Below are 24,758 nucleotides of genomic sequence, written 5' to 3'. Positions count from 1 at the left end.
TTCAATACAGGAATATAAACCTACAATATACATATACAAAATAAATTTCATCTTCCTTATTGTTCTTACGTAATTTTAATGCTTTTCTTGAGGTGTGCCGTCCAAATGAAACACATATACGTCTCAGGTTGGGTTGAAATTTGGTAGGATATTGTCACGTCAAATTGGCATAATGTTTTGATTTATACTTAATTTTTTCATTAATGTTCTGAATTGTAGTAGTCCTCATATATTTCGTTCTATATAAACAATTTGAAGTATACTCGAAAAATTTATTTGTTTTTTATTTATTTTCAATAATGCTTTCACGCAATATACAAGTTATTCAATGCCTTCATCAATAGAAATGACAATTTTATTTTAAACTTGTATCGCTCGAATTTCACTAATTACATCCGATTGAATTTCACGAATCACAGCCGATTGAATTTCACATATGAAAATTTAATTCAAAGGGAAGAGAATATTATACAGGGTCCTGCAATAGTGCGTTAGGCTACCATAGCTGCCAAACCAGACGTTTGAGGACTTTAGTTGAAAAGCATTAGGATGTTTATTCATATATTGAATAATTATTTTTTTTGCTGAAAATTTTTTTTTGGAACATATTAGAAAATTATTTCCAGAGATGCAAAATTAAAAATAAATACATAAATATATGTTCATTTCCAAATAAATCAACAATTACATAGAAAAATATCTATGTAATTGTAACACCCTGTATATCAGAAAATAATTTCCAGAGATGCAGAATCGAAAGTACAAAGGAGATGCTTTTCAACTAAATTTCTAAAACATCTGGTTTGGCAACTATGGAAGCCTAACACACTATTGCAGGAGCCTGTATATATGAGTATTATATGTTTAGGAATAATTGAAATACAGATTGATAACGACATAGAAATAGGTATTCACCAATTCGCATTGTGAGCATGTCGGAACTCTGATTATTAGAGGACATTGTCTCAAGCACAAAGAAGAACTCACAAATATATAAATATAAATAATAATCAGGGTAAGATTAAAAACAACACTGAATTTATAACTCGTACTAAGAATATATTTATACACTTATTTTTCATTAACGGGAAGTAGGATTTTTTTGTTACATAAATTGAACTGCACATGTGCAGGTTGATTCAAATAATTATATTTGAAAATTGCGTTGAAAAAAAAGGTAAATTCAGCTGTGTTACATAATATTTGTTGAAAAATTTTAAAATACGAATTTCTCTCTTTCGGAAAAAGTTATTATTAACCTGAAAATATAGATGCAGAGTAGAAACAGAAATATAACTACATGCAATTTCTATATGAGTGACACAACATGCTTGAATCTAATATTATTTGATAATTTTTTTGCACAACATTGATATATTTCACGAATAAAGAAAATATGAATTTTTCTCATAGATATGAATTTTCTCTACATCAGTAAATGATTTTCTTATGGAATAATCTTTTTAGGAGGTACTACAAACAAGATATTCATTGCCTTCATTAATGGGGATGAAAATTCTATTATAATTTTCTAACTTTTCTCATATAGATAAGATGAGAATTCCACTAATCACATCCGATTGAATTTCACAAAATGAAAATTGAATGATTCAAAGGGAAGATTTTCTTTATTTTTAATGACCTGTTAGTCCGCAATCTTACCAGTTGAGTTCATTTCGAATAATTTAAAAAGCTTTATTTTTTATATTTTTTTATTTTAATACAGAACTATATACAATATATTTACATATTTTCAGATCATCTCAGATAATAATTTGAATTAGAACCCTATAATTTTTTCTGATAAATTTAATGGAGTATTGAAAATAAATGCTAAAACTCCAGAATGAGAAATTGTTTTTAATATTTCTTTGGTATATTTTTTGATTCACCATATTTGGTTCTATCTATTCATATTTTAACAACCATCAGTTTACAAAGCTCTTTTTGGTACAGTAGGAGTGAATTCTAAATGTCTATGTGTATTTCTTTGTTTGTCCTGGCTACAGAGGTTCGCCATTAACAAATTTGCATCTTTTATACTTTCTTGTCCGATAATTACTTGATCCAAGAGTTGCTTATAGCAAGAAGCTCTGTTCATAGCTTTGAAAATTGCTAACTTTTCGGTCCAGGTTCTTTCTTCAATTTTCTTTTCTTCTTTCTCTCTCTTTTCTCTTTCCTCCTTATCTTTTATTTTTCTCTCAACTACTTCCTTGCCTAATAATTGCTCCAGAGCCTCTATGTAGATTTTGTAATGGATTCTGTAGCTCATTGAGCCGCTCTCCACATCACTTTCGTCATCCTGCATCTTTGATGTCGTGAGTCTCACTATTCTCTTCAAATATTCTTTCTTCCGTTTATATTCTGCATATTCTGCAATAAAAATCATGTTTCAAATCTAAATGATATATGATAATTTTCTAATAAAGTAAGATTATTACTCTATTTTTTTAAATATCTCATAAAAAGTTTAACGGTATCTCTCCAAAATCGGGAAAATAATAAAATTGGGGATAATATTTCAAAACTTCCGTAGAAATCGAAAATGACTAATACTTTCATGCCAAGATCAATTCATTGCATAAAATCTCAAATAAATATGATAATAATTAATTCAAAAATCATAATACATGGTGTTTGAAAATATGTCAAGATCTCAGAGGCGCATTTTTCAGGTCAAAATAAGACATTTCTTTGAAACATTTAATCGAATTATTTGCGGACAAGTGTCCGCAAAAATTTGAAGTTTGTTAGAAGGTTGAAGAATTATAGATAAGAAATTTAAGATTTAATTAGGTATTAGAGTAAAACGTTTCATTTTCAATTTGTCATTCTTGATTAAATTTTTTTTTTCTAAAATAAATATTTTGAACCCTGAAAAACTCCTAAGAAAATTCAGTGATATTTTGAAAAGTCATAATTTATTTTTTTATTATTGGATCATAATATCAAATTTTAAATTGAATAATCTATTCGAAAATATAAAACAATATAGACGATCCATAAAACAGTACTTACCAACTTGTATTGGGATCATGTCGGAACTCTGGTCATTAAACGACATTGTCTCAAGCACAAAGAAGATTCAACAAATATATAAATAACAGCACTAGTCAGGGCAAGATTACAAACAACACTGAATTTCTAACCATTATGGAGAATGTATATCCATTTATTTCTCATTAAGAGAAAGAAGGATTGTTTTGTTTCAAAAATTGTACTGCGCATGTTATATTAAAGTTTGCCCTTCTTCCCCCCCCCCTCAAGGGTGAGAGAAATGAAGGAAATTAAACCATAAATTTTTTATCGTAACATTTTTCCATGAGTTTTTCGACTGATTCAATTCAGAAAAATCACCTGGTATACCTGTGAATTAAAGTTGAAAGAGAATATCATCGATATCAAAAATTGAATTTAAAGGAAGACAAGTCAAAAGTTGGTAACTAGTTCGGTCATAATAATGCTATACATATGATAATAATTTTAAAAATCATTATATACAAGATATTCTATGCTTTCAGCAATAGGGATGACAATTCTATTGTTAATTTGTATCTTTGTTCTTCTTCTTCTTCGTCTTAATTTAAGCCTAGGGCTTGTTCGAATATAAAAATTTCATTATTCGCATACTATTAAATTTCACAATATGAAAATTGAATTATTCAAGGGGGACATAATTTACTGCTAGTCTGCAATCTCCTCATTTGAGTTTCTTCCAATTAATTGAAAGTTTCATTTTTAAATTCTATATTTCAATACAGGAATATAAACCTACAATATACATATACAAAATAAATTTCATCTTCCTTATTGTTCTTACGTAATTTTAATGCTTTTCTTGAGGTGTGCCGTCCAAATGAAACACATATACGTCTCAGGTTGGGTTGAAATTTGGTAGGATATTGTCACGTCAAATTGGCATAATGTTTTGATTTATACTTAATTTTTTCATTAATGTTCTGAATTGTAGTAGTCCTCATATATTTCGTTCTATATAAACAATTTGAAGTATACTCGAAAAATTTATTTGTTTTTTATTTATTTTCAATAATGCTTTCACGCAATATACAAGTTATTCAATGCCTTCATCAATAGAAATGACAATTTTATTTTAAACTTGTATCGCTCGAATTTCACTAATTACATCCGATTGAATTTCACGAATCACAGCCGATTGAATTTCACATATGAAAATTTAATTCAAAGGGAAGAGAATATTATACAGGGTCCTGCAATAGTGCGTTAGGCTACCATAGCTGCCAAACCAGACGTTTGAGGACTTTAGTTGAAAAGCATTAGGATGTTTATTCATATATTGAATAATTATTTTTTTTGCTGAAAATTTTTTTTTGGAACATATTAGAAAATTATTTCCAGAGATGCAAAATTAAAAATAAATACATAAATATATGTTCATTTCCAAATAAATCAACAATTACATAGAAAAATATCTATGTAATTGTAACACCCTGTATATCAGAAAATAATTTCCAGAGATGCAGAATCGAAAGTACAAAGGAGATGCTTTTCAACTAAATTTCTAAAACATCTGGTTTGGCAACTATGGAAGCCTAACACACTATTGCAGGAGCCTGTATATATGAGTATTATATGTTTAGGAATAATTGAAATACAGATTGATAACGACATAGAAATAGGTATTCACCAATTCGCATTGTGAGCATGTCGGAACTCTGATTATTAGAGGACATTGTCTCAAGCACAAAGAAGAACTCACAAATATATAAATATAAATAATAATCAGGGTAAGATTAAAAACAACACTGAATTTATAACTCGTACTAAGAATATATTTATACACTTATTTTTCATTAACGGGAAGTAGGATTTTTTTGTTACATAAATTGAACTGCACATGTGCAGGTTGATTCAAATAATTATATTTAAAAATTGCGTTGAAAAAAAAGGTAAATTCAGCTGTGTTACATAATATTTGTTGAAAAATTTTAAAATACGAATTTCTCTCTTTCGGAAAAAGTTATTATTAACCTGAAAATATAGATGCAGAGTAGAAACAGAAATATAACTACATGCAATTTCTATATGAGTGACACAACATGCTTGAATCTAATATTATTTGATAATTTTTTTGCACAACATTGATATATTTCACGAATAAAGAAAATATGAATTTTTCTCATAGATATGAATTTTCTCTACATCAGTAAATGATTTTCTTATGGAATAATCTTTTTAGGAGGTACTACAAACAAGATATTCATTGCCTTCATTAATGGGGATGAAAATTCTATTATAATTTTGTAACTTTTCTCATATAGATAAGATGAGAATTCCACTAATCACATCCGATTGAATTTCACAAAATGAAAATTGAATGATTCAAAGGGAAGATTTTCTTTATTTTTAATGACCTGTTAGTCCGCAATCTTACCAGTTGAGTTCATTTCGAATAATTTAAAAAGCTTTATTTTTTATATTTTTTTATTTTAATACAGAACTATATACAATATATTTACATATTTTCAGATCATCTCAGATAATAATTTGAATTAGAACCCTATAATTTTTTCTGATAAATTTAATGGAGTATTGAAAATAAATGCTAAAACTCCAGAATGAGAAATTGTTTTTAATATTTCTTTGGTATATTTTTTGATTCACCATATTTGGTTCTATCTATTCATATTTTAACAACCATAAGTTTACAAAGCTCTTTTTGGTACAGTAGGAGTGAATTCTAAATGTCTATGTGTATTTCTTTGTTTGTCCTGGCTACAGAGGTTCGCCATTAACAAATTTGCATCTTTTATACTTTCTTGTCCGATAATTACTTGATCCAAGAGTTGCTTATAGCAAGAAGCTCTGTTCATAGCTTTGAAAATTGCTAACTTTTCGGTCCAGGTTCTTTCTTCAATTTTCTTTTCTTCTTTCTCTCTCTTTTCTCTTTCCTCCTTATCTTTTATTTTTCTCTCAACTACTTCCTTGCCTAATAATTGCTCCAGAGCCTCTATGTAGATTTTGTAATGGATTCTGTAGCTCATTGAGCCGCTCTCCACATCACTTTCGTCATCCTGCATCTTTGATGTCGTGAGTCTCACTATTCTCTTCAAATATTCTTTCTTCCGTTTATATTCTGCATATTCTGCAATAAAAATCATGTTTCAAATCTAAATGATATATGATAATTTTCTAATAAAGTAAGATTATTACTCTATTTTTTTAAATATCTCATAAAAAGTTTAACGGTATCTCTCCAAATCGGGAAAATAATAAAATTGAGGATAATATTTCAAAACTTCCATAGAAATCGAAAATGACTAATACTTTCATGCCAAGATCAATTCATTGCATGAAATCTCAAATAAATATGATAATAATTAATTCAAAAATCATAATACATGGTGTTTGAAAATATGTCAAGATCTCAGAGGCGCATTTTTCAGGTCAAAATAAGACATTTCTTTGAAACATTTAATCGAATTATTTGCGGACAAGTGTCCGCAAAAATTTGAAGTTTGTTAGAAGGTTGAAGAATTATAGATAAGAAATTTAAGAGTTAATTAGGTATTAGAGTAAAACGTTTCATTTTCAATTTGTCATTCTTGATTAAATTTTTTTTTTCTAAAATAAATATTTTGAACCCTGAAAAACTCCTAAGAAAATTCAGTGATATTTTGAAAAGTCATAATTTATTTTTTTATTATTGGATCATAATATCAAATTTTAAATTGAATAATCTATTCGAAAATATAAAACAATATAGACGATCCATAAAACAGTACTTACCAACTTGTATTGGGATCATGTCGGAACTCTGGTTATTAAACGACATTGTCTCAAGCACAAAGAAGATTCAACAAATATATAAATAACAGCACTAGTCAGGGCAAGATTACAAACAACACTGAATTTCTAACCATTATGGAAAATGTATATCCATTTATTTCTCATTAAGAGAAAGTAGGATTGTTTTGTTTCAAAAATTGTACTGCGCATGTTATATTAAAGTTTGCTCCTCTTCCCCCCCCTCAAGGGTGAGAGAAATGAAGGAAATTATAGCATAAGTGGATTTCCCCTTCAAAACCATAAATTTTTTATCGTAACATTTTTCCATGAGTTTTTCGACTGATTCAATTCAGAAAAATCACCTGGTATACCTGTGAATTAAAGTTGAAAGAGAATATCATTGATATCAAAAATTGAATTTAAAGGAAGACAAGTCAAAAGTTGGTAACTAGTTCGGTCATAATAATGCTATACATATGATAATAATTTTAAAAATCATTATATACAAGATATTCTATGCTTTCAGCAATAGGGATGACAATTCTATTGTTAATATGTATCTTTGTTCTTCTTCTTCTTCGTCTTATTTTAAGCCTAGGGCTTGTTCGAATATAAAAATTTCATTATTCACATACTATTAAATTTCACAATATGAAAATTGAATTATTCAAGGAGGTCATAATTTACTGCTAGTCTGCAATCTCCTCATTTGAGTTTGTTCCAATTAATTGAAAGTTTCATTTTTAAATTCTATATTTCAATACAGGAATATAAACCTACAATATACATATACAAAATAAATTTCATCTTCCTTATTGTTCTTACGTAATTTTAATGCTTTTCTTGAGGTGTGCCGTCCAAATGAAACACATATACGTCTCAGGTTGGGTTGAAATTTGGTAGGATATTATCACGTCGAATTGGCATAATGTTTTGATTTATACTTAATTTTTTCATTAATGTTCTGAATTGTAGTAGTCCTTCCTCATATATTTCGTTCTATATAATCAATTTGAAGTATACTCGAAAAATTTATTTGTTTTTTTTTTATTTTCAATAATTCTTTCACGCAATATACAAGTTATTCAATGCCTGCATCAATAGAAATGACAATTTTATTTTAAACTTGTATCGCTCGAATTTCACTAATCACATTCGATTGAATTTCACGAATCACAGCCGATTGAATTTCACATATGAAAATTTAATTCAAAGGGAAGAGAATATTATACAGGGTCCTGCAATAGTGCGTTAGGCTACCATAGCTGCCAAACCAGACGTTTGAAGACTTTAGTTGAAAAGCATTAGGATGTTTATTCATATATTGAATAATTATTTTTTTTGCTGAAAATTTTTTTTTGGAACACCCTGTATATTAGAAAATTATTTCCAGAGATGCAAAATTAAAAATAAATACATAAATATATGTTCATTTCCAAATAAATCAACAAATACATAGAAAAATATCTATGTAATTGTAACACCCTGTATATCAGAAAATAATTTCCAGAGATGCAGAATCGAAAGTACAAAGGAGATGCTTTTCAACTAAATTTCTAAAACATCTGGTTTGGCAACTATGGAAGCCTAACACACTATTGCAGGAGCCTGTATACAGGGTGTTTCCTAAACATGCGGCAAAAATTCAGGGGGTTGTTCCTTGGACTATTTTAAGCATGTTTTGTCCTTGGATGATTTTTGAAAAACCTCTTTGTTTCGAAGATACAGGGCGAACAACATTTTTCATATTTTTAAAATTAATAATAGTTTAAATAAAAATGCGTACCGCACTGTGTTTACTAAGTAGGTACAATTTATTTTTAAATTTGTTTAACAACATTCCAATTACTAAAAACGGCCAGTTTTTTGACTAAAATCATTAGTTTATACCACTCCAGTAGAAAATGTGGAAGACTTGCGAAATCGGATCATTGCTGGGTGTAACTTAATAAGAAATGATCCTGGTGTTTTTGAAAGGGTTCGGTAGTCAATGAGGAGAAGATTGGATGCTTGTATGCTGTAGAGGTGGTCATTTTCAACAGTTTTTGTAGGTTGAGTTGAATTTTCATGTAATTTTTCATAATAAAATGTTATTATCTGAAATTTTGTTTCCCCTATATCTTCGAAACAAATAGGTTTTTCAAAAATCATCAAAGGACAAAATATTCTTAGAATAGTCCAAGGAACAACCCCCTGAATTTTTGCCGCATGTTTAGGAAACACCCTGTATATGAGTATTATATGTTTAGGAATAATTGAAATACAGATTGATAACGACATAGAAATAGGTATTCACCAATTCGCATTGTGAGCATGTCGGAACTCTGATTATTAGAGGACATTGTCTCAAGCACAAAGAAGAACTCACAAATATATAAATATAAATAATAATCAGGGTAAGATTAAAAACAACACTGAATTTATAACTCGTACTAAGAATATATTTATACACTTATTTTTCATTAGCGGGAAGTAGGATTTTTTTGTTACATAAATTGAACTGCACATGTGCAGGTTGATTCAAGTAATTATATTTGAAAATTGCGTTGAAAAAAAAGGTAAATTCAGCTGTGTTACATAATATTTGTTGAAAAATTTTAAAATACGAATTTCTCTCTTTCGGAAAAAGTTATTATTAACCTGAAAATATAGATGCAGAGTAGAAACAGAAATATAACTACATGCAATTTCTATATGAGTGACACAACATGCTTGAATCTAATATTATTTGATAATTTTTTTGCACAACATTGATATATTTCACGAATAAAGAAAATATGAATTTTTCTCATAGATATGAATTTTCTCTACATCAGTAAATGATTTTCTTATGGAATAATCTTTTTAGGAGGTACTACAAACAAGATATTCATTGCCTTCATTAATGGGGATGAAAATTCTATTATAATTTTGTAACTTTTCTCATATAGGTAAGATGAGAATTCCACTAATCACATCCGATTGAATTTCACAAAATGAAAATTGAATGATTCAAAGGAAAGATTTTCTTTATTTTTAATGACCTGTTAGTCCGCAATCTTACCAGTTGAGTTCATTTCGAATAATTTAAAAAGCTTTATTTTTTATATTTTTTTATTTTAATACAGAACTATATACAATATATTTACATATTTTCAGATCATCTCAGATAATAATTTGAATTAGAACCCTATAATTTTTTCTGATAAATTTAATGGAGTATTGAAAATAAATGCTAAAAATCCAGAATGAGAAATTGTTTTTAATATTTCTTTGGTATATTTTTTGATTCACCATATTTGGTTCTATCTATTCATATTTTAACAACCATCAGTTTACAAAGCCCTTTTTGGTACAGTAGGAGTGAATTCTAAATGTCTATGTGTATTTCTTTGTTTGTCCTGGCTACAGAGGTTCGCCATTAACAAATTTGCATCTTTTATACTTTCTTGTCCGATAATTACTTGATCCAAGAGTTGCTCATAGCAAGAAGCTCTGTTCATAGCTTTGAAAATTGCTAACTTTTCGGTCCAGGTTCTTTCTTCAATTTTCTTTTCTTCTTTCTCTCTCTTTTCTCTTTCCTCCTTATCTTTTATTTTTCTCTCAACTACTTCCTTGCCTAATAATTGCTCCAGAGCCTCTATGTAGATTTTGTAATGGATTCTGTAGCACATTGAGCCGCTCTCCACATCACTTTCGTCATCCTGCATCTTTGATGTCGTGAGTCTCACTATTCTCTTCAAATATTCTTTCTTCCGTTTATATTCTGCATATTCAGCAATAAAAATCATGTTTCAAATCTAGATGATATATGATTATTTTCTAATAAAGTAAGATTATTACTCTATTTTTTTAAATATCTCATAAAAAGTTTAACGGTATCTCTCCAAAATCGGGAAAATAATAAAATTGAGGATAATATTTCAAAACTTCCGTCGAAATCGAAAATGACTAATACTTTCATGCCAAGATCAATTCATTGCATAAAATCTCAAATAAATATGATAATAATTAATTCAAAAATCATAATACATGGTGTTTGAAAATATGTCAAGATCTCAGAGGCGCATTTTTCAGGTCAAAATAAGACATTTCTTTGAAACATTTAATCGAATTATTTGCGGACAAGTATCCGCAAAAATTTGAAGTTTGTTAGAAGGTTGAAGAATTATAGATAAGAAATTTAAAATTTAATTAGGTATTAGAGTAAAACATTTCATTTTCAATTTGTCATTCTTGATTAAATTTTTTTTTTCTAAAATAAATATTTTGAACCCTGAAAAACTCCTAAGAAAATTCAGTGATATTTTGAAAAGTCATAATTTATTTTTTTATTATTGGATCATAATATCAAATTTTAAATTGAATAATCTATTCGAAAATATAAAACAATATAGACGATCCATAAAACAGTACTTTCCAACTTGTATTGGGATCATGTCGGAACTCTGGTTATTAAACGACATTGTCTCAAGCACAAAGAAGATTTAACAAATATATAAATAACAACACTAGTCAGGGCAAGATTACAAACAACACTGAATTTCTAACCATTATGGAGAATGTATATCCATTTATTTCTCATTAAGAGAAAGTAGGATTGTTTTGTTTCAAAAATTGTACTGCGCATGTTATATTAAAGTTTGCCCATCTTCCCCCCCCTCAAGGGTGGGAGAAATGAAGGAAATTAAAGCATAAGTGGATTTCCCATACAAAACCATAAATTTTTTATCGTAATATTTTTCCATGAGTTTTTCGACTGATTCAATTCAGAAAAATCACCTGGTATACCTGTGAATTAAAGTTGAAAGAGAATATCATTGATATCAAAAATTGAATTTAAAGGAAGACAAGTCAAAAGTTGGTAACTAGTTCGGTCATAATAATGCTATACATATGATAATAATTTTAAAAATCATTATATACAAGATATTCTATGCTTTCAGCAATAGGGATGACAATTCTATTGTTAATTTGTATCTTTGTTCTTCTTCTTCTTCGTCTTAATTTAAGCCTAGGGCTTGTTCGAATATAAAAATTTCATTATTCACATACTATTAAATTTCACAATATGAAAATTGAATTATTCAAGGGGGACATAATTTACTGCTAGTCTGCAATCTCCTCATTTGAGTTTCTTCCAATTAATTGAAAGTTTCATTTTTAAATTCTATATTTCAATACAGGAATATAAACCTACAATATACATATACAAAATAAATTTCATCTTCCTTATTGTTCTTACGTAATTTTAATGCTTTTCTTGAGGTGTGCCGTCCAAATGAAACACATATACGTCTCAGGTTGGGTTGAAATTTGGTAGGATATTATCACGTCAAATTGGTATAATGTTTTGATTTATACTTAATTTTTTCATTAATGTTCTGAATTGTAGTAGTCCTCATATATTTCGTTCTATATAATCAATTTGAAGTATACTCGAAAAATTTATTTGTTTTTTTTTTTATTTTCAATAATTCTTTCACGCAATATACAAGTTATTCAATGCCTTCATCAATAGAAATGACAATTTTATTTTAAACTTGTATCGCTCGAATTTCACTAATCACATCCGATTGAATTTCACGAATCACAGCCGATTGAATTTCACATATGAAAATTTAATTCAAAGGGAAGAGAATATTATACAGGGTCCTGCAATAGTGCGTTAGGCTACCATAGCTGCCAAACCAGACGTTTAAGGAATTTAGTTGAAAAGCATTAGGATGTTTATTCATTTATTGAATAATCATTTTTTTTTGCTGAATATTTTTTTTTGGAACACCCTGTATATTAGAAAATAATTTCCAGAGATGCAAAATTAAAAATAAATACATAAATATATGTTCATTTCCAAATAAATCAACAATTACATAGAAAAATATCTATGTAATTGTAACACCCTGTATATCAGAAAATAATTTCCAGAGATGCAGAATCGAAAGTACAAAGGAGATGCTTTTCAACTAGATTTCTAAAACATCTGGTTTGGCAACTATGGAAGCCTAACACACTATTGCAGGAGCCTGTATATATGAGTATTATATGTTTAGGAATAATTGAAATACAGATTGATAACGACATAGAAATAGGTATTCACCAATTCGCATTGTGAGCATGTCGGAACTCTGATTATTAGAGGACATTGTCTCAAGCACAAAGAATAACTCACAAATATATAAATATAAATAATAATCAGGGTAAGATTGAAAACAACACTGAATTTATAACTCGTACTAGGAATATATTTATACACTTATTTTTCATTAGCGGGAAGTAGGATGTTTTTGTTACATAAATTGAACGGCACATGTGCAGGTTGATTCAAATAATTATATTTGAAAATTGCGTTGAAAAAAAAAGGTAAATTCAGCTGTGTTACATAATATTTGTTGAAAAATTTTAAAATACGAATTTCTCTCTTTCGGAAAAAGTTATTATTAACCTGAAAATATAGATGCAGAGTAGAAACAGAAAGATAACTACATGCAATTTCTATATGAGTGACACAACATGCTTGAATCTAATATTATTTGATAATTTTTTTGCACAACATTGATATATTTCACGAATAAAGAAAATATGAATTTTTCTCATAGATATGAATTTTCTCTACATCAGTAAATGATTTTCTTATGGAATAATCTTTTTAGGAGGTACTACAAACAAGATATTCATTGCCTTCATTAATGGGGATGAAAATTCCATTATAATTTTGTAACTTTTCTCATATAGATAAGATGAGAATTCCACTAATCACATCCGATTGAATTTCACATAATGAAAATTGAATGATTCAAAGGGAAGATTTTCTTTATTTTTAATGACCTGTTAGTCCGCAATCTTACCAGTTGAGTTCATTTCGAATAATTTAAAAAGCTTTATTTTTTATATTTTTTTATTTTAATACAGAACTATATACAATATATTTACATATTTTCAGATCATCTCAGATAATAATTTGAATTAGAACCCTATAATTTTTTCTGATAAATTTAATGGAGTATTGAAAATAAATGCAAAAACGCCAGAATGAGAAATTGTTTTTAATATTTCTTTGGTATATTTTTTGATTCAACATATTTGGTTCTATCTATTCATATTTCAACAACCATCAGTTTACAAAGCCCTTTTTGGTACAGTAGGAGTGAATTCTAAATGTCTATGTGTATTTCTTTGTTTGTCCTGGCTACAGAGGTTCGCCATTAACAAATTTGCATCTTTTATACTTTCTTGTCCGATAATTACTTGATCCAAGAGTTGCTTATAGCAAGAAGCTCTGTTCATAGCTTTGAAAATTGCTAACTTTTCGGTCCAGGTTCTTTCTTCAATTTTCTTTTCTTCTTTCTCTCTCTTTTCTCTTTCCTCCTTATCTTTTATTTTTCTCTCAACTACTTCCTTGCCTAATAATTGCTCCAGAGCCTCTATGTAGATTTTGTAAGGGATTTTGTAGCTCATTGAGCCGCTCTCCACATCACTTTCGTCATCCTGCATCTTTGATGTCGTGAGTCTCACTATTCTCTTCAAATATTCTTTCTTCCGTTTATATTCTGCATATTCTGCAATAAAAATCATGTTTCAAATCTAGATGATATATGATAATTTTCTAATAAAGTAAGATTATTACTCTATTTTTTTAAATATCTCATAAAAAGTTTAACGGTATCTCTCCAAAATCGGGAAAATAATAAAATTGAGGATAATATTTCAAAACTTCCGTCGAAATCGAAAATGACTAATACTTTCATGCCAAGATCAATTCATTGCATAAAATCTCAAATAAATATGATAATAATTAATTCAAAAATCATAATACATGGTGTTTGAAAATATGTCAAGATCTCAGAGGCGCATTTTTCAGGTCAAAATAAGACATTTCTTTGAAACATTTGATCGAATTATTTGCGGACAAGTGTCCGCAAAAATTTGAAGTTTGTTAGAAGGTTGAAGAATTATAGATAAGAAATTTAAGATTTAATTAGGTATTAGAGTAAAACGTTTCATTTTCAATTTGTCATTCTTGATTAAATTTTTTTTTTCTAAAATAAATATTTTGAACCCTGAAAAACTCCTAAGAAAATTCAGTGATATTTTGAAAAGTCATTATTTATTTTTTTATTATTGGATCATAATATCGAATTTTAAATTGAATAATCTATTCGAAAATATAAAACAATATAGACGATCCATATAACAGTACTTACCAACTTGTATTGGGATCATGTCGGAACTCTGGTTATTAAACGACATTGTCTCAAGCACAAAGAAGATTTAACAAATATATAAATAACAACACTATTCAGGGCAAGATTACAAACAACACTGAATTTCTAACCATTATGGAGAATGTATATCCATTTATTTCTCATTAAGAGAAAGTAGGATTGTTTTGTTTCAAAAATTGTACTGCGCATGTTATATTAAAGTTTGCCCCTCTTCCCCCCCCTCAAGGGTGAGAGAAATGAAGGAAATTAAAGCATAAGTGGATTTCCCCTTCAAAACCATAAATTTTTTATCGTAACATTTTTCCATGAGTTTTTCGACTGATTCAATTCAGAAAAATCGCCTGGTATACCTGTGAATTAAAGTTGATAGAGAATATCTTTGATATCAAAAATTGAATTTAAAGGAAGACAAGTCAAAAGTTAGTAACTAGTTCGGTCATAATAATGCTATACATATGATAATCTAATATATAAAATTCTTCTGTCACGGTGTGCCTTATCGAACTCCTCCGAAACGGCTCGACCGATTTTCGTGATCCTTAGCGAGGATATTAGTCAGGGGGGAGAATCGGACAACATCTATTTTTCATCCCCCTAAATGTTAAGGGTGGTCCACCCCTTAATTTTTTCTTTATTTTTCAGACAAAATTTTTTGTTTTTATTTTTTTATGATACATCATACAAAAATACATGCAACCCTAAATTTTCACCCCTCTACGATCAACCCTTATTTTTATTTGGTACTTAAAAATTTAATTTTTTTTGCAAGAATTTTTTTTTATTTTGTCATGACTTATAATGAAAAATCTCATATGACTCTCAATTTTTCACCCCTCTACGTTCAACCCTCATTTTTTATTTGTTAATTATAAGCTTTAATTTTTTGGCAAAAATTTTTTTTTATTCTTTCATGACTTTAAATGAAAAATCTCGTATAACTCTCAATTTTCACCCCTCTACGATCAACCCCAATTTTTTTTTGTGAATTATAAACTTTAATATTTGGCAAACATTTTTTTTTATTCTGTCGACTGTCGAAAAAAGAAATCTGATTATACTCTCAATTTTTCATCCCTCTACGATTAACCACTTTTTTCCATTTGTTAATTATAAACTTCAATTTTTTTGGTAAGAATTATCTTTAATTTGTCATGACAGAATAAAAAATTCCATATATATATAAATGAATCCCTTTTTCCCTTGGTCATGGCATCACGCGTGAATGGCTGGACCGATTTCACTAATTCTTTTTTTGTTGTATTTGTTATTATTAGGAGAAGGTTCTTATTTGAGAAAAAATTACGAAAGTTGCATAATTCACGTAGTTGACATTGAAACAAAGAAACGTAGTTTATAATGTTTATATACTCTTTGCAAATATAGGTTAGAGCCGCCTCGGTGGCGTGGTCGACAGAGATCTCGACTGAGGCACCGAAAGTCCGGGTTCGAATCCCGTTGAGGGCATGGATGTTTAGTGGTTGTTCAAGTCTTTGAGAAAAAATAAAAGTTTTATGTTGACATAAGGATGAATGCGAGTGTGAATTATATGTAATACATGTGGGAAAATTAGGAGAAATTCCACAAAGTTGTGACTGTGTACATAACCAAAGGTTGAGCCCAACAAGCGAGAAACATTGAATGAATGCAATATCGGTCAGGGTTTGTCTGTGGTCGGAGTTATAATAACAAGATACCTACGTAATTCATTTACCATTTCTTAGTGTATTCTTCACATTGGTTTCTACAGGATAATTTGTATCATAGTATAAAGAAGGATAGTAAGACAGTCCTAATGTTAAAGCGATTTGAAGCGATTTCGAGAGCCATCTGGTGTTCACGTTGTAATATAGTGTTGGAAAGATTTGATAGACCATTTTCATACTTTCACAAAAAATAGGTACTATCATAGTATAAAGAAGGATTTATACTATGGTACTATAGTTATTTTCAGTTGAATTTTTGTTCATAAAAATGCCGGAAATTAGACGTACAAACTTAAGTCGCAGAACCCGTAATGCTGCAAGTCAAAGAAATACAAGAGCAAGTCAAGCTGATGAGCAACGTGAAAAGCGGAATGAAGTTGAACGGAATCGATGGAAACGAAACCAACAAAATAGAAGTGTTGCGTTTAACCCCTATAGAGCTGCATTTAATTATAACAAAGAAATTGACTACAGTGCACTGCATATCGTTGCTATTGGACGAATGAACGTTGTTTGTCAATATTGCAAGGCATTTAAGTTTAAAAATGAAGCCCTGCATTGTGTTGCTCGAACTTAATGAAGAAATTAACTTAATTCAGATGAAAAGGTAACAGATATTTCTTGATTATAGGGCGGTACGAAGTTTGCCGGGTCAGCTAGTAATTTTAAAAATCATTATATACAAGATATTCTATGCTTTCAGCAATAGGGATGACAATTCTATTGTTAATTTGTATCTTTGTTCTTCTTCTTCTTCGTCTTAATTTAAGCCTAGGGCTTGTTCGAATATAAAAATGTCATTATTCACATACTATTAAATTTCACAATATGAAAATTGAATTATTCAAGGGGGACATACTTTACTGCTAGTCTGCAATCTCCCCATTTGAGTTTCTTCCAATAAATTGAAAGTTTCATTTTTAAATTCTATATTTCAATACAGGAATATAAACCTACAATATACATATACAAAATAAATTTCATCTTCCTTATTGTTCTTACGTAATTTTAATGCTTTTCTTAACGTGTGCCGTTCAAATGAAACACATATACTTCTCAGGTTGGGTTGAAATTTGGTAGGATATTATCACGTCAAATTGGCATAATGTTTTGATTTATACTTAATTTTTTCATTAATGTTCTGAATTGTAGTAGTCCTCATATATTTCGTTCTATATAATCAATTTGAAGTATACTCGAAAAATTTATTTGTTTTTTTTTTTATTTTCTTGGATGGTTCTTATCTTACCGATATTGATTCGTTTCGTTCTATTTGAAATAGTTCGAAGAAATTTATTCTAGATCATTTGAAGTTTTCTGTAATTGGTGTTCAATGTAGTAGATACAACTAATTGGATTTGCATACAAGAAAGGCGGTTCAATACTTTGTTTGTATATTGTTAGTTTTAACTTTCTACTGAGTTTATTATTTCTGTCGATGAATGGAAATGTTTCGAAGTATTATTGTATGTTTCGAAGTATTATTTATAGCCTTTGTGCTATATTTCTCAAATGTGCGTTTAAATATAATTTTTTTAGATAGTTTCATTTTTATTGATTTGCTGTTTAATATTAACTTATTCACAATTTTGTTGATCTCCCTTTCATGGGTGAAATAGATGACTTTAGTTTTCCTTGAATTGATTTTTATTTTTCATTTGTTATAGTATATTTTTCATCGATTAGTATGATTGTTGAATATAGTTGAATAAGGAGTTCACGATTCATCAATGAGGTCTTTATATTTGAATTTATGTACTTTTATTTTGTTTTGAATGATTTCCTTAAAACCTTTAAACATGTTTGATTAAAGACTTATGGGGCGATAGTTTGTTGCAAATTTTGAATATATTTTCAGTTCAGAGAAAGATACACTGGTGTTTTTTCAGGCATCTGAGAAATATTTCATTGTCAGGCCAGTGTTAAAATATAATAAAGCTGAACTATGGCCTTTCGATGAAGATTTTTGAGGATTTTATTATTTATTTCATCCTCACCTGGAGCTTTTTGAGTTTTGAAACTATTCATGATGTTAAATTTCCTTACAAAAGCTTCATGCCTTTGGTGGTATGTCGTAATGTTTGTTGGTAAAATTTTGAACTATTCAATTTACTAATACTCTGATGTGTTGATTAGACATATCGCGTGTCGATCTATGAATTTCGATTTGAGAAAGCTGATTATTTCTTCAATGATTCGATTTAACTGAATTTTATATTATTGAAAAAAATTATGTTATAATTTCGTTGAAAATTTTTTTAAGCCTGTTTTTTATATGGTTAGTTCTTTCACATAATGTCAATTAGGGCTTAATTGTTTAAAATAAGTTATTTAGAAGGTCTATATGGGCTGAATTGATTTTGTTTTTGTCGAATTATTGATGCATTTGTCTATGTCATTTACTGATTCCAATTCCCTATATAAATTTGAATTACCTATTTGGCAATGATTCCTCGAATTGGTTCCATTCTATTGAGAAAATTATTTGATGTTAAATCATCGATGCCGTATTCATTTCGAGTATTGTTGCCATATTTGAGTGGGAGTTATTGGTGACATAACCCCCTCATTGATAGAAAAAACGAAAAAATTCTAAATAATAATTCGAAAAAAAAAATTTTAGTACATCTTAGACTTTAATTAGCTGGATGATAAATATAGGAATTTGTTGGAAAATCGATAAGAAAGTTTGTATTATCTAGGTACAATTTTTCTATTTGTGAAAGAACACTTCCAGGAAGGTCTTCTACTAATGTAATCACCAATTATTATTACATTATTACCCAAGCCCTTTGTGTATTTGATTTTGGATGTATCTATGGGACTCTGATTGTTTCAATTATTTATGATGATGACGTCGTTAAGAATAATTGCCTGTCATCGTAGCTTTGACGAGTACTGATAAATGTACTTCGAGCACTAAGCACTTGAAAAAGAGCTTCGATTACTAAGCACCAATTACCAAAAAAAAAATTGCAAATACTAAACTCTTTATACAAGGTATTCTATATTTCGAGCTCTTAACACTGATCACCTCATTAGAAACCGTTGAAAGTGAAGTTTTTTAATCGCAATAAATATTGAACCTCTTCATCATAAGTACTATTAATGACGGGTGAGAGTAGAAGTATAGCAGAACTTAACTGAATTGAACCGATTCGAAATAGTAAGATATTTTGAATGAGAAAAGGTTTTTATATTTCAAGTTATCAACCTGAAAAGATATAACAAAATCAAAATGTATAAAATGAATAGAATAAAATTTAAAAAAAATTAAATTCTATTAACATATAGATTTCGACGTTTTCATTCTTTAACGGAGAGAAATAATCAATTGAAATTTTCAGGGTAGCTTCGAATATCGAACGATTGAAACAAAGTAAAATAAATGGAAAGAAAGAAACAAAAAAAAATGGAAAATGTTCCCCATAATATACACAGTTTTTATTCGTTTAGTTCTAGTCATAATCGAGGAACTTTGTCAGCGTTTTTATTTTATTCAGTGAAACTATCCTGCTTTTTTTCCACGTAAAAAATATTACGTAATAATTATGGCGTGAAAATTACCGATGATTACGCAAAAATAGTATAATCCAAAAATCGCAGGATTTTTTTTCATGTCTTGGCGGAAGGACCCTTTTCCGCATAATATGAAAATATACAAATGCAATTTTCATAGCAGAAACAACATGCTTGAATCTAAGATTATCTGATCATTTTTATGCACAACATAAAACATGGTACTTTTCACGGATATTGAATTTTTTAAACTTTTCTAATAAATATCATATCTCTGAACAAAATTGTGTTGTACACGCTATTAAACAAATAAAAATGCAGATAAATGACAGTTGAACACGCAGATGTAAAAGATGTCTTTGCTATGTCTGGTTGGGCCTGATACAGGCTAATAAACAACTGTAGCGCATACTTTATCGAAAATAATACATAATCAAACTGATGCAATTTAATACCTCTGTTATTTTTCAATTTTTGAATTCCTGTAATGGAAAGTTCTATATAAAAGGAGTATTATTCTTCACAATTATTTTGCTGTAAGGTTGATTGTAAACTTTCTACGAAATATTTGTTTAAAATCATCTCAATTTCATGCAGTTCCAAGAAGCAGTTAATTAATTAATGGCGGATTAAATTGAAGCCGTCTTTTCACCACATTGGTTAATGATTCACTAATGGAATAATAATTTTAAAAACCATCATACAGGGTGTCCCGGGAAGAATGAAACAAACGTATACCATGAATGAAGGTCATCATGGAGAACTTGTATCAAGAGGTTTCAATCGCCCGAATGGTTTTTGACCTGAAAAAACAAATACATCCTGAAATCTTGCTGAATTTTGAATACCCTGTTCTTTCCTTTCAGACTTTGACTGAATTTATTATATTTATATCAAATATCAGCCAAAACCAATTCAATAATTCTTTCACGCAATATACAAGTTATTCAATGCCTTCATCAATAGAAATGACAATTTTATTTTAAACTTGTATCGCTCGAATTTCACTAATCACATCCGATTGAATTTTACGAATCACAGCCGATTGAATTTCACATATGAAAATTTAATTCAAAGGGAAGAGAATATTATACAGGGTCCTGCAATAGTGCGTTAGGCTACCATAGCTGCCAAACCAGACGTTTTAGGAATTTAGTTGAAAAGCATTAGGATGTTTATTCATTTATTAAATAATCATTTTTTTTTGCTGAATATTTTTTTTTGGAACACCCTGTATATTAGAAAATAATTTCCAGAGATGCAAAATTAAAAATAAATACATAAATATATGTTCATTTCCAAATAAATCAACAATTACATAGAGAAATATCTATGTAATTGTAACACCCTGTATATCAGAAAATAATTTCCAGAGATGCAGAATCGAAAGTACAAAGGAGATGCTTTTCAACTAAATTTCTAAAACATCTGGTTTGGCAACTATGGAAGCCTAACACACTATTGCAGGAGCCTGTATATATGAGTATTATATGTTTAGGAATAATTGAAATACAGATTGATAACGACATAGAAATAGGTATTCACCAATTCGCATTGTGAGCATGTCGGAACTCTGATTATTAGAGGACATTGTCTCAAGCACAAAGAAGAACTCACAAATATATAAATATAAATAATAATCAGGGTAAGATTAAAAACAACACTGAATTTATAACTCGTACTAAGAATATATTTATACACTTATTTTTCATTAGCAGGAAGTAGGATTTTTTTGTTCCATAAATTGAACTGCACATGTGCAGGTTGATTCAAATAATTATATTTGAAAATTGCGTTGAAAAAAAAGGTAAATTCAGCTGTGTTACATAATATTTGTTGAAAAATTTTAAAATACGAATTTCTCTCTTTCGGAAAAAGTTATTATTAACCTGAAAATATAGATGCAGAGTAGAAACAGAAATATAACTACATGAAATTTCTATATGAGTGACACAACATGCTTGAATCTAATATTATTTGATAATTTTTTTGCACAACATTGATATATTTCACGAATAAAGAAAATATGAATTTTTCTCATAGATATGAATTTTCTCTACATCAGTAAATGATTTTCTTATGGAATAATCTTTTTAGGAGGTACTACAAACAAGATATTCGTTGCCTTCATTAATGGGGATGAAAATTCTATTATAATTTTGTAACTTTTCTCATATAGATAAGATGAGAATTCCACTAATCACATCCGATTGAATTTCACAAAATGAAAATTGAATGATTCAAAGGGAAGATTTTCTTTAATTTTAATGACCTGTTAGTCCGCAATCTTACCAGTTGAGTTCATTTCGAATAATTTAAAAAGCTTTATTTTTCATATTTTTTATTTCAATACAGAACTATATACAATATATTTACATATTTTCAGAACATCTCAGATAATAATTTGAATTAGAACCCTATAATTTTTTCTGATAAATTTAATGGAGTATTGAAAATAAATGCTAAAACTCCAGAATGAGAAATTGTTTTTAATATTTCTTTGGTATATTTTTTGATTCAACATATTTGGTTCTATCTATTCATATTTTAACAACCATCAGTTAACAAAGCCCTTTTTGGTACAGTAGGAGTGAATTCTAAATGTCTATGTGTATTTCTTTGTTTGTCCTGGCTACAGAGGTTCGCCATTAACAAATTTGCATCTTTTATACTTTCTTGTCCGATAATTACTTGATCCAAGAGTTGCTTATAGCAAGAAGCTCTGTTCATAGCTTTGAAAATTGCTAACTTTTCGGTCCAGGTTCTTTCTTCAATTTTCTTTTCTTCTTTCTCTCTCTTTTCTCTTTCCTCCTTATCTTTTATTTTTCTCTCAACTACTTCCTTGCCTAATAATTGCTCCAGAGCCTCTATGTAGATTTTGTAATGGATTCTGTAGCTCATTGAGCCGCTCTCCACATCACTTTCGTCATCCTGCATCTTTGATGTCGTGAGTCTCACTATTCTCTTCAAATATTCTTTCTTCCGTTTATATTCTGCATATTCTGCAATAAAAATCATGTTTCAAATCTAGATGATATAATTTTCTAATAAAGTAAGATTATTACTCTATTTTTTTAAATATCTCATAAAAATCGGGAAAATAATAAAATTGAGGATAATATTTCATAACTTCCGTAGAAATCGAAAATGACTAATACTTTCATGCCAAGATCAATTCATTGCATAAAATCTCAAATAAATATGATAATAATTAATTCAAAAATCATAATACATGGTGTTTGAAAATATGTCAAGATCTCAGAGGCGCATTTTTCAGGTCAAAATAAGACATTTCTTTGAAACATTTAATCGAATTATTTGCGGACAAGTGTCCGCAAAAATTTGAAGTTTGTTAGAAGGTTGAAGAATTATAGATAAGAAATTTAAGATTTAATTAGGTATTAGAGTAAAACGTTTCATTTTCAATTTGTCATTCTTGATTAAATTTTTTTTTTCTAAAATAAATATTTCGAACCCTGAAAAACTCCTAAGAAAATTCAGTGATATTTTGAAAAGTCATAATTTATTTTTTTATTATTGGATCATAATATCAAATTTCAAATTGAATAATCTATTCGAAAATATAAAACAATATAGACGATCCATATAACAGTACTTACCAACTTGTATTGTGATCATGTCGGAACTCTGGTTATTAAACGACATTGTCTCAAGCACAAAGAAGATTCAACAAATATATAAATAACAACACTAGTCAGGGCAAGATTACAAACAACACTGAATTTCTAACCATTATGGAGAATGTATATCCATTTATTACTCATTAAGAGAAAGTAGGATTGTTTTGTTTCAAAAATTGTACTGCGCATGTTATATTAAAGTTTGCCCCTCTTCCCCCCCCTCAAGGGTGAGAGAAATGAAGGAAATTAAAGCATAAGTGGATTTCCCCTTCGAAACCATAAATTTTTTATCGTAACATTTTTCCATGAGTTTTTCGACTGATTCAATTCAGAAAAATCACCTGGTATACCTGTGAATTAAAGTTGAAAGAGAATATCATTGATATCAAAAATTGAATTAAAAGGAAGACAAGTCACATGTTGGTAACTAGTTCGGTCATAATAATGCTATACATATGATAATAATTTTAAAAATCATTATATACAAGATATTCTATGCTTTCAGCAATATGGATGACAATTCTATTGTTAATTTGTATCTTTGTTCTTCTTCTTCTTCGTCTTAATTTAAGCCTAGGGCTTGTTCGAATATAAAAATTCCATTATTCACATACTATTAAATTTCACAATATGAAAATTGAATTATTCAAGGGAGACATAATTTACTGCTAGTCTGCAATCTCCTCATTTGAGTTTCTTCCAATTAATTGAAAGTTTCATTTTTAAATTCTATATTTCAATACAGGAATATAAACCTACAATATACATATACAAAATAAATTTCATCTTCCTTATTGTTCTTACGTAATTTTAATGCTTTTCTTGAGGTGTGCCGTCCAAATGAACTACATATACGTCTCAGGTTCGGTAGAAATTTGGTAGTATATTATCACGTCAAATTGGCATAATGTTTTGATTTATAC

At 28.7% G+C, this 24,758-nt stretch overlaps 3 protein-coding genes across 3 annotated transcripts; all 3 read right to left on the bottom strand.

Moving 5' to 3' along the window:
- Positions 1-1,933: 1,933 nt before the first annotated feature.
- On the bottom strand, positions 1,934-3,064 carry LOC123678711. The gene is made up of 2 exons (XM_045615862.1): positions 3,019-3,064; positions 1,934-2,373 (listed from the first exon to the last, which is right to left on the bottom strand). The coding sequence occupies exons 1-2, from the start codon at positions 3,062-3,064 to the stop codon at positions 1,934-1,936; spliced, it is 486 nt and encodes a 161-aa protein (XP_045471818.1).
- Positions 3,065-5,684: 2,620 nt separating this feature from the next.
- Positions 5,685-6,899, bottom strand: LOC123678710. The gene is made up of 2 exons (XM_045615861.1): positions 6,769-6,899; positions 5,685-6,124 (listed from the first exon to the last, which is right to left on the bottom strand). Exons 1-2 carry the CDS (start codon positions 6,812-6,814, stop codon positions 5,685-5,687), a joined length of 486 nt encoding a protein of 161 aa, XP_045471817.1. The 5' UTR covers positions 6,815-6,899.
- Positions 6,900-13,860: 6,961 nt separating this feature from the next.
- Positions 13,861-15,056, bottom strand: LOC123678409. The gene is made up of 2 exons (XM_045615424.1): positions 14,952-15,056; positions 13,861-14,306 (listed from the first exon to the last, which is right to left on the bottom strand). The coding sequence occupies exons 1-2, from the start codon at positions 14,995-14,997 to the stop codon at positions 13,867-13,869; spliced, it is 486 nt and encodes a 161-aa protein (XP_045471380.1). The 5' UTR covers positions 14,998-15,056; the 3' UTR covers positions 13,861-13,866.
- Positions 15,057-24,758: the final 9,702 nt, after the last annotated feature.

Source organism: Harmonia axyridis, chromosome 4 (genome assembly GCF_914767665.1).
Source record: "Harmonia axyridis chromosome 4, icHarAxyr1.1, whole genome shotgun sequence".
NCBI classification, from domain to species: domain Eukaryota; kingdom Metazoa; phylum Arthropoda; class Insecta; order Coleoptera; family Coccinellidae; genus Harmonia; species Harmonia axyridis.
Note: the sequence above shows the minus strand (reverse complement) of the source record. Positions and strands in the feature narration are given on the sequence as shown.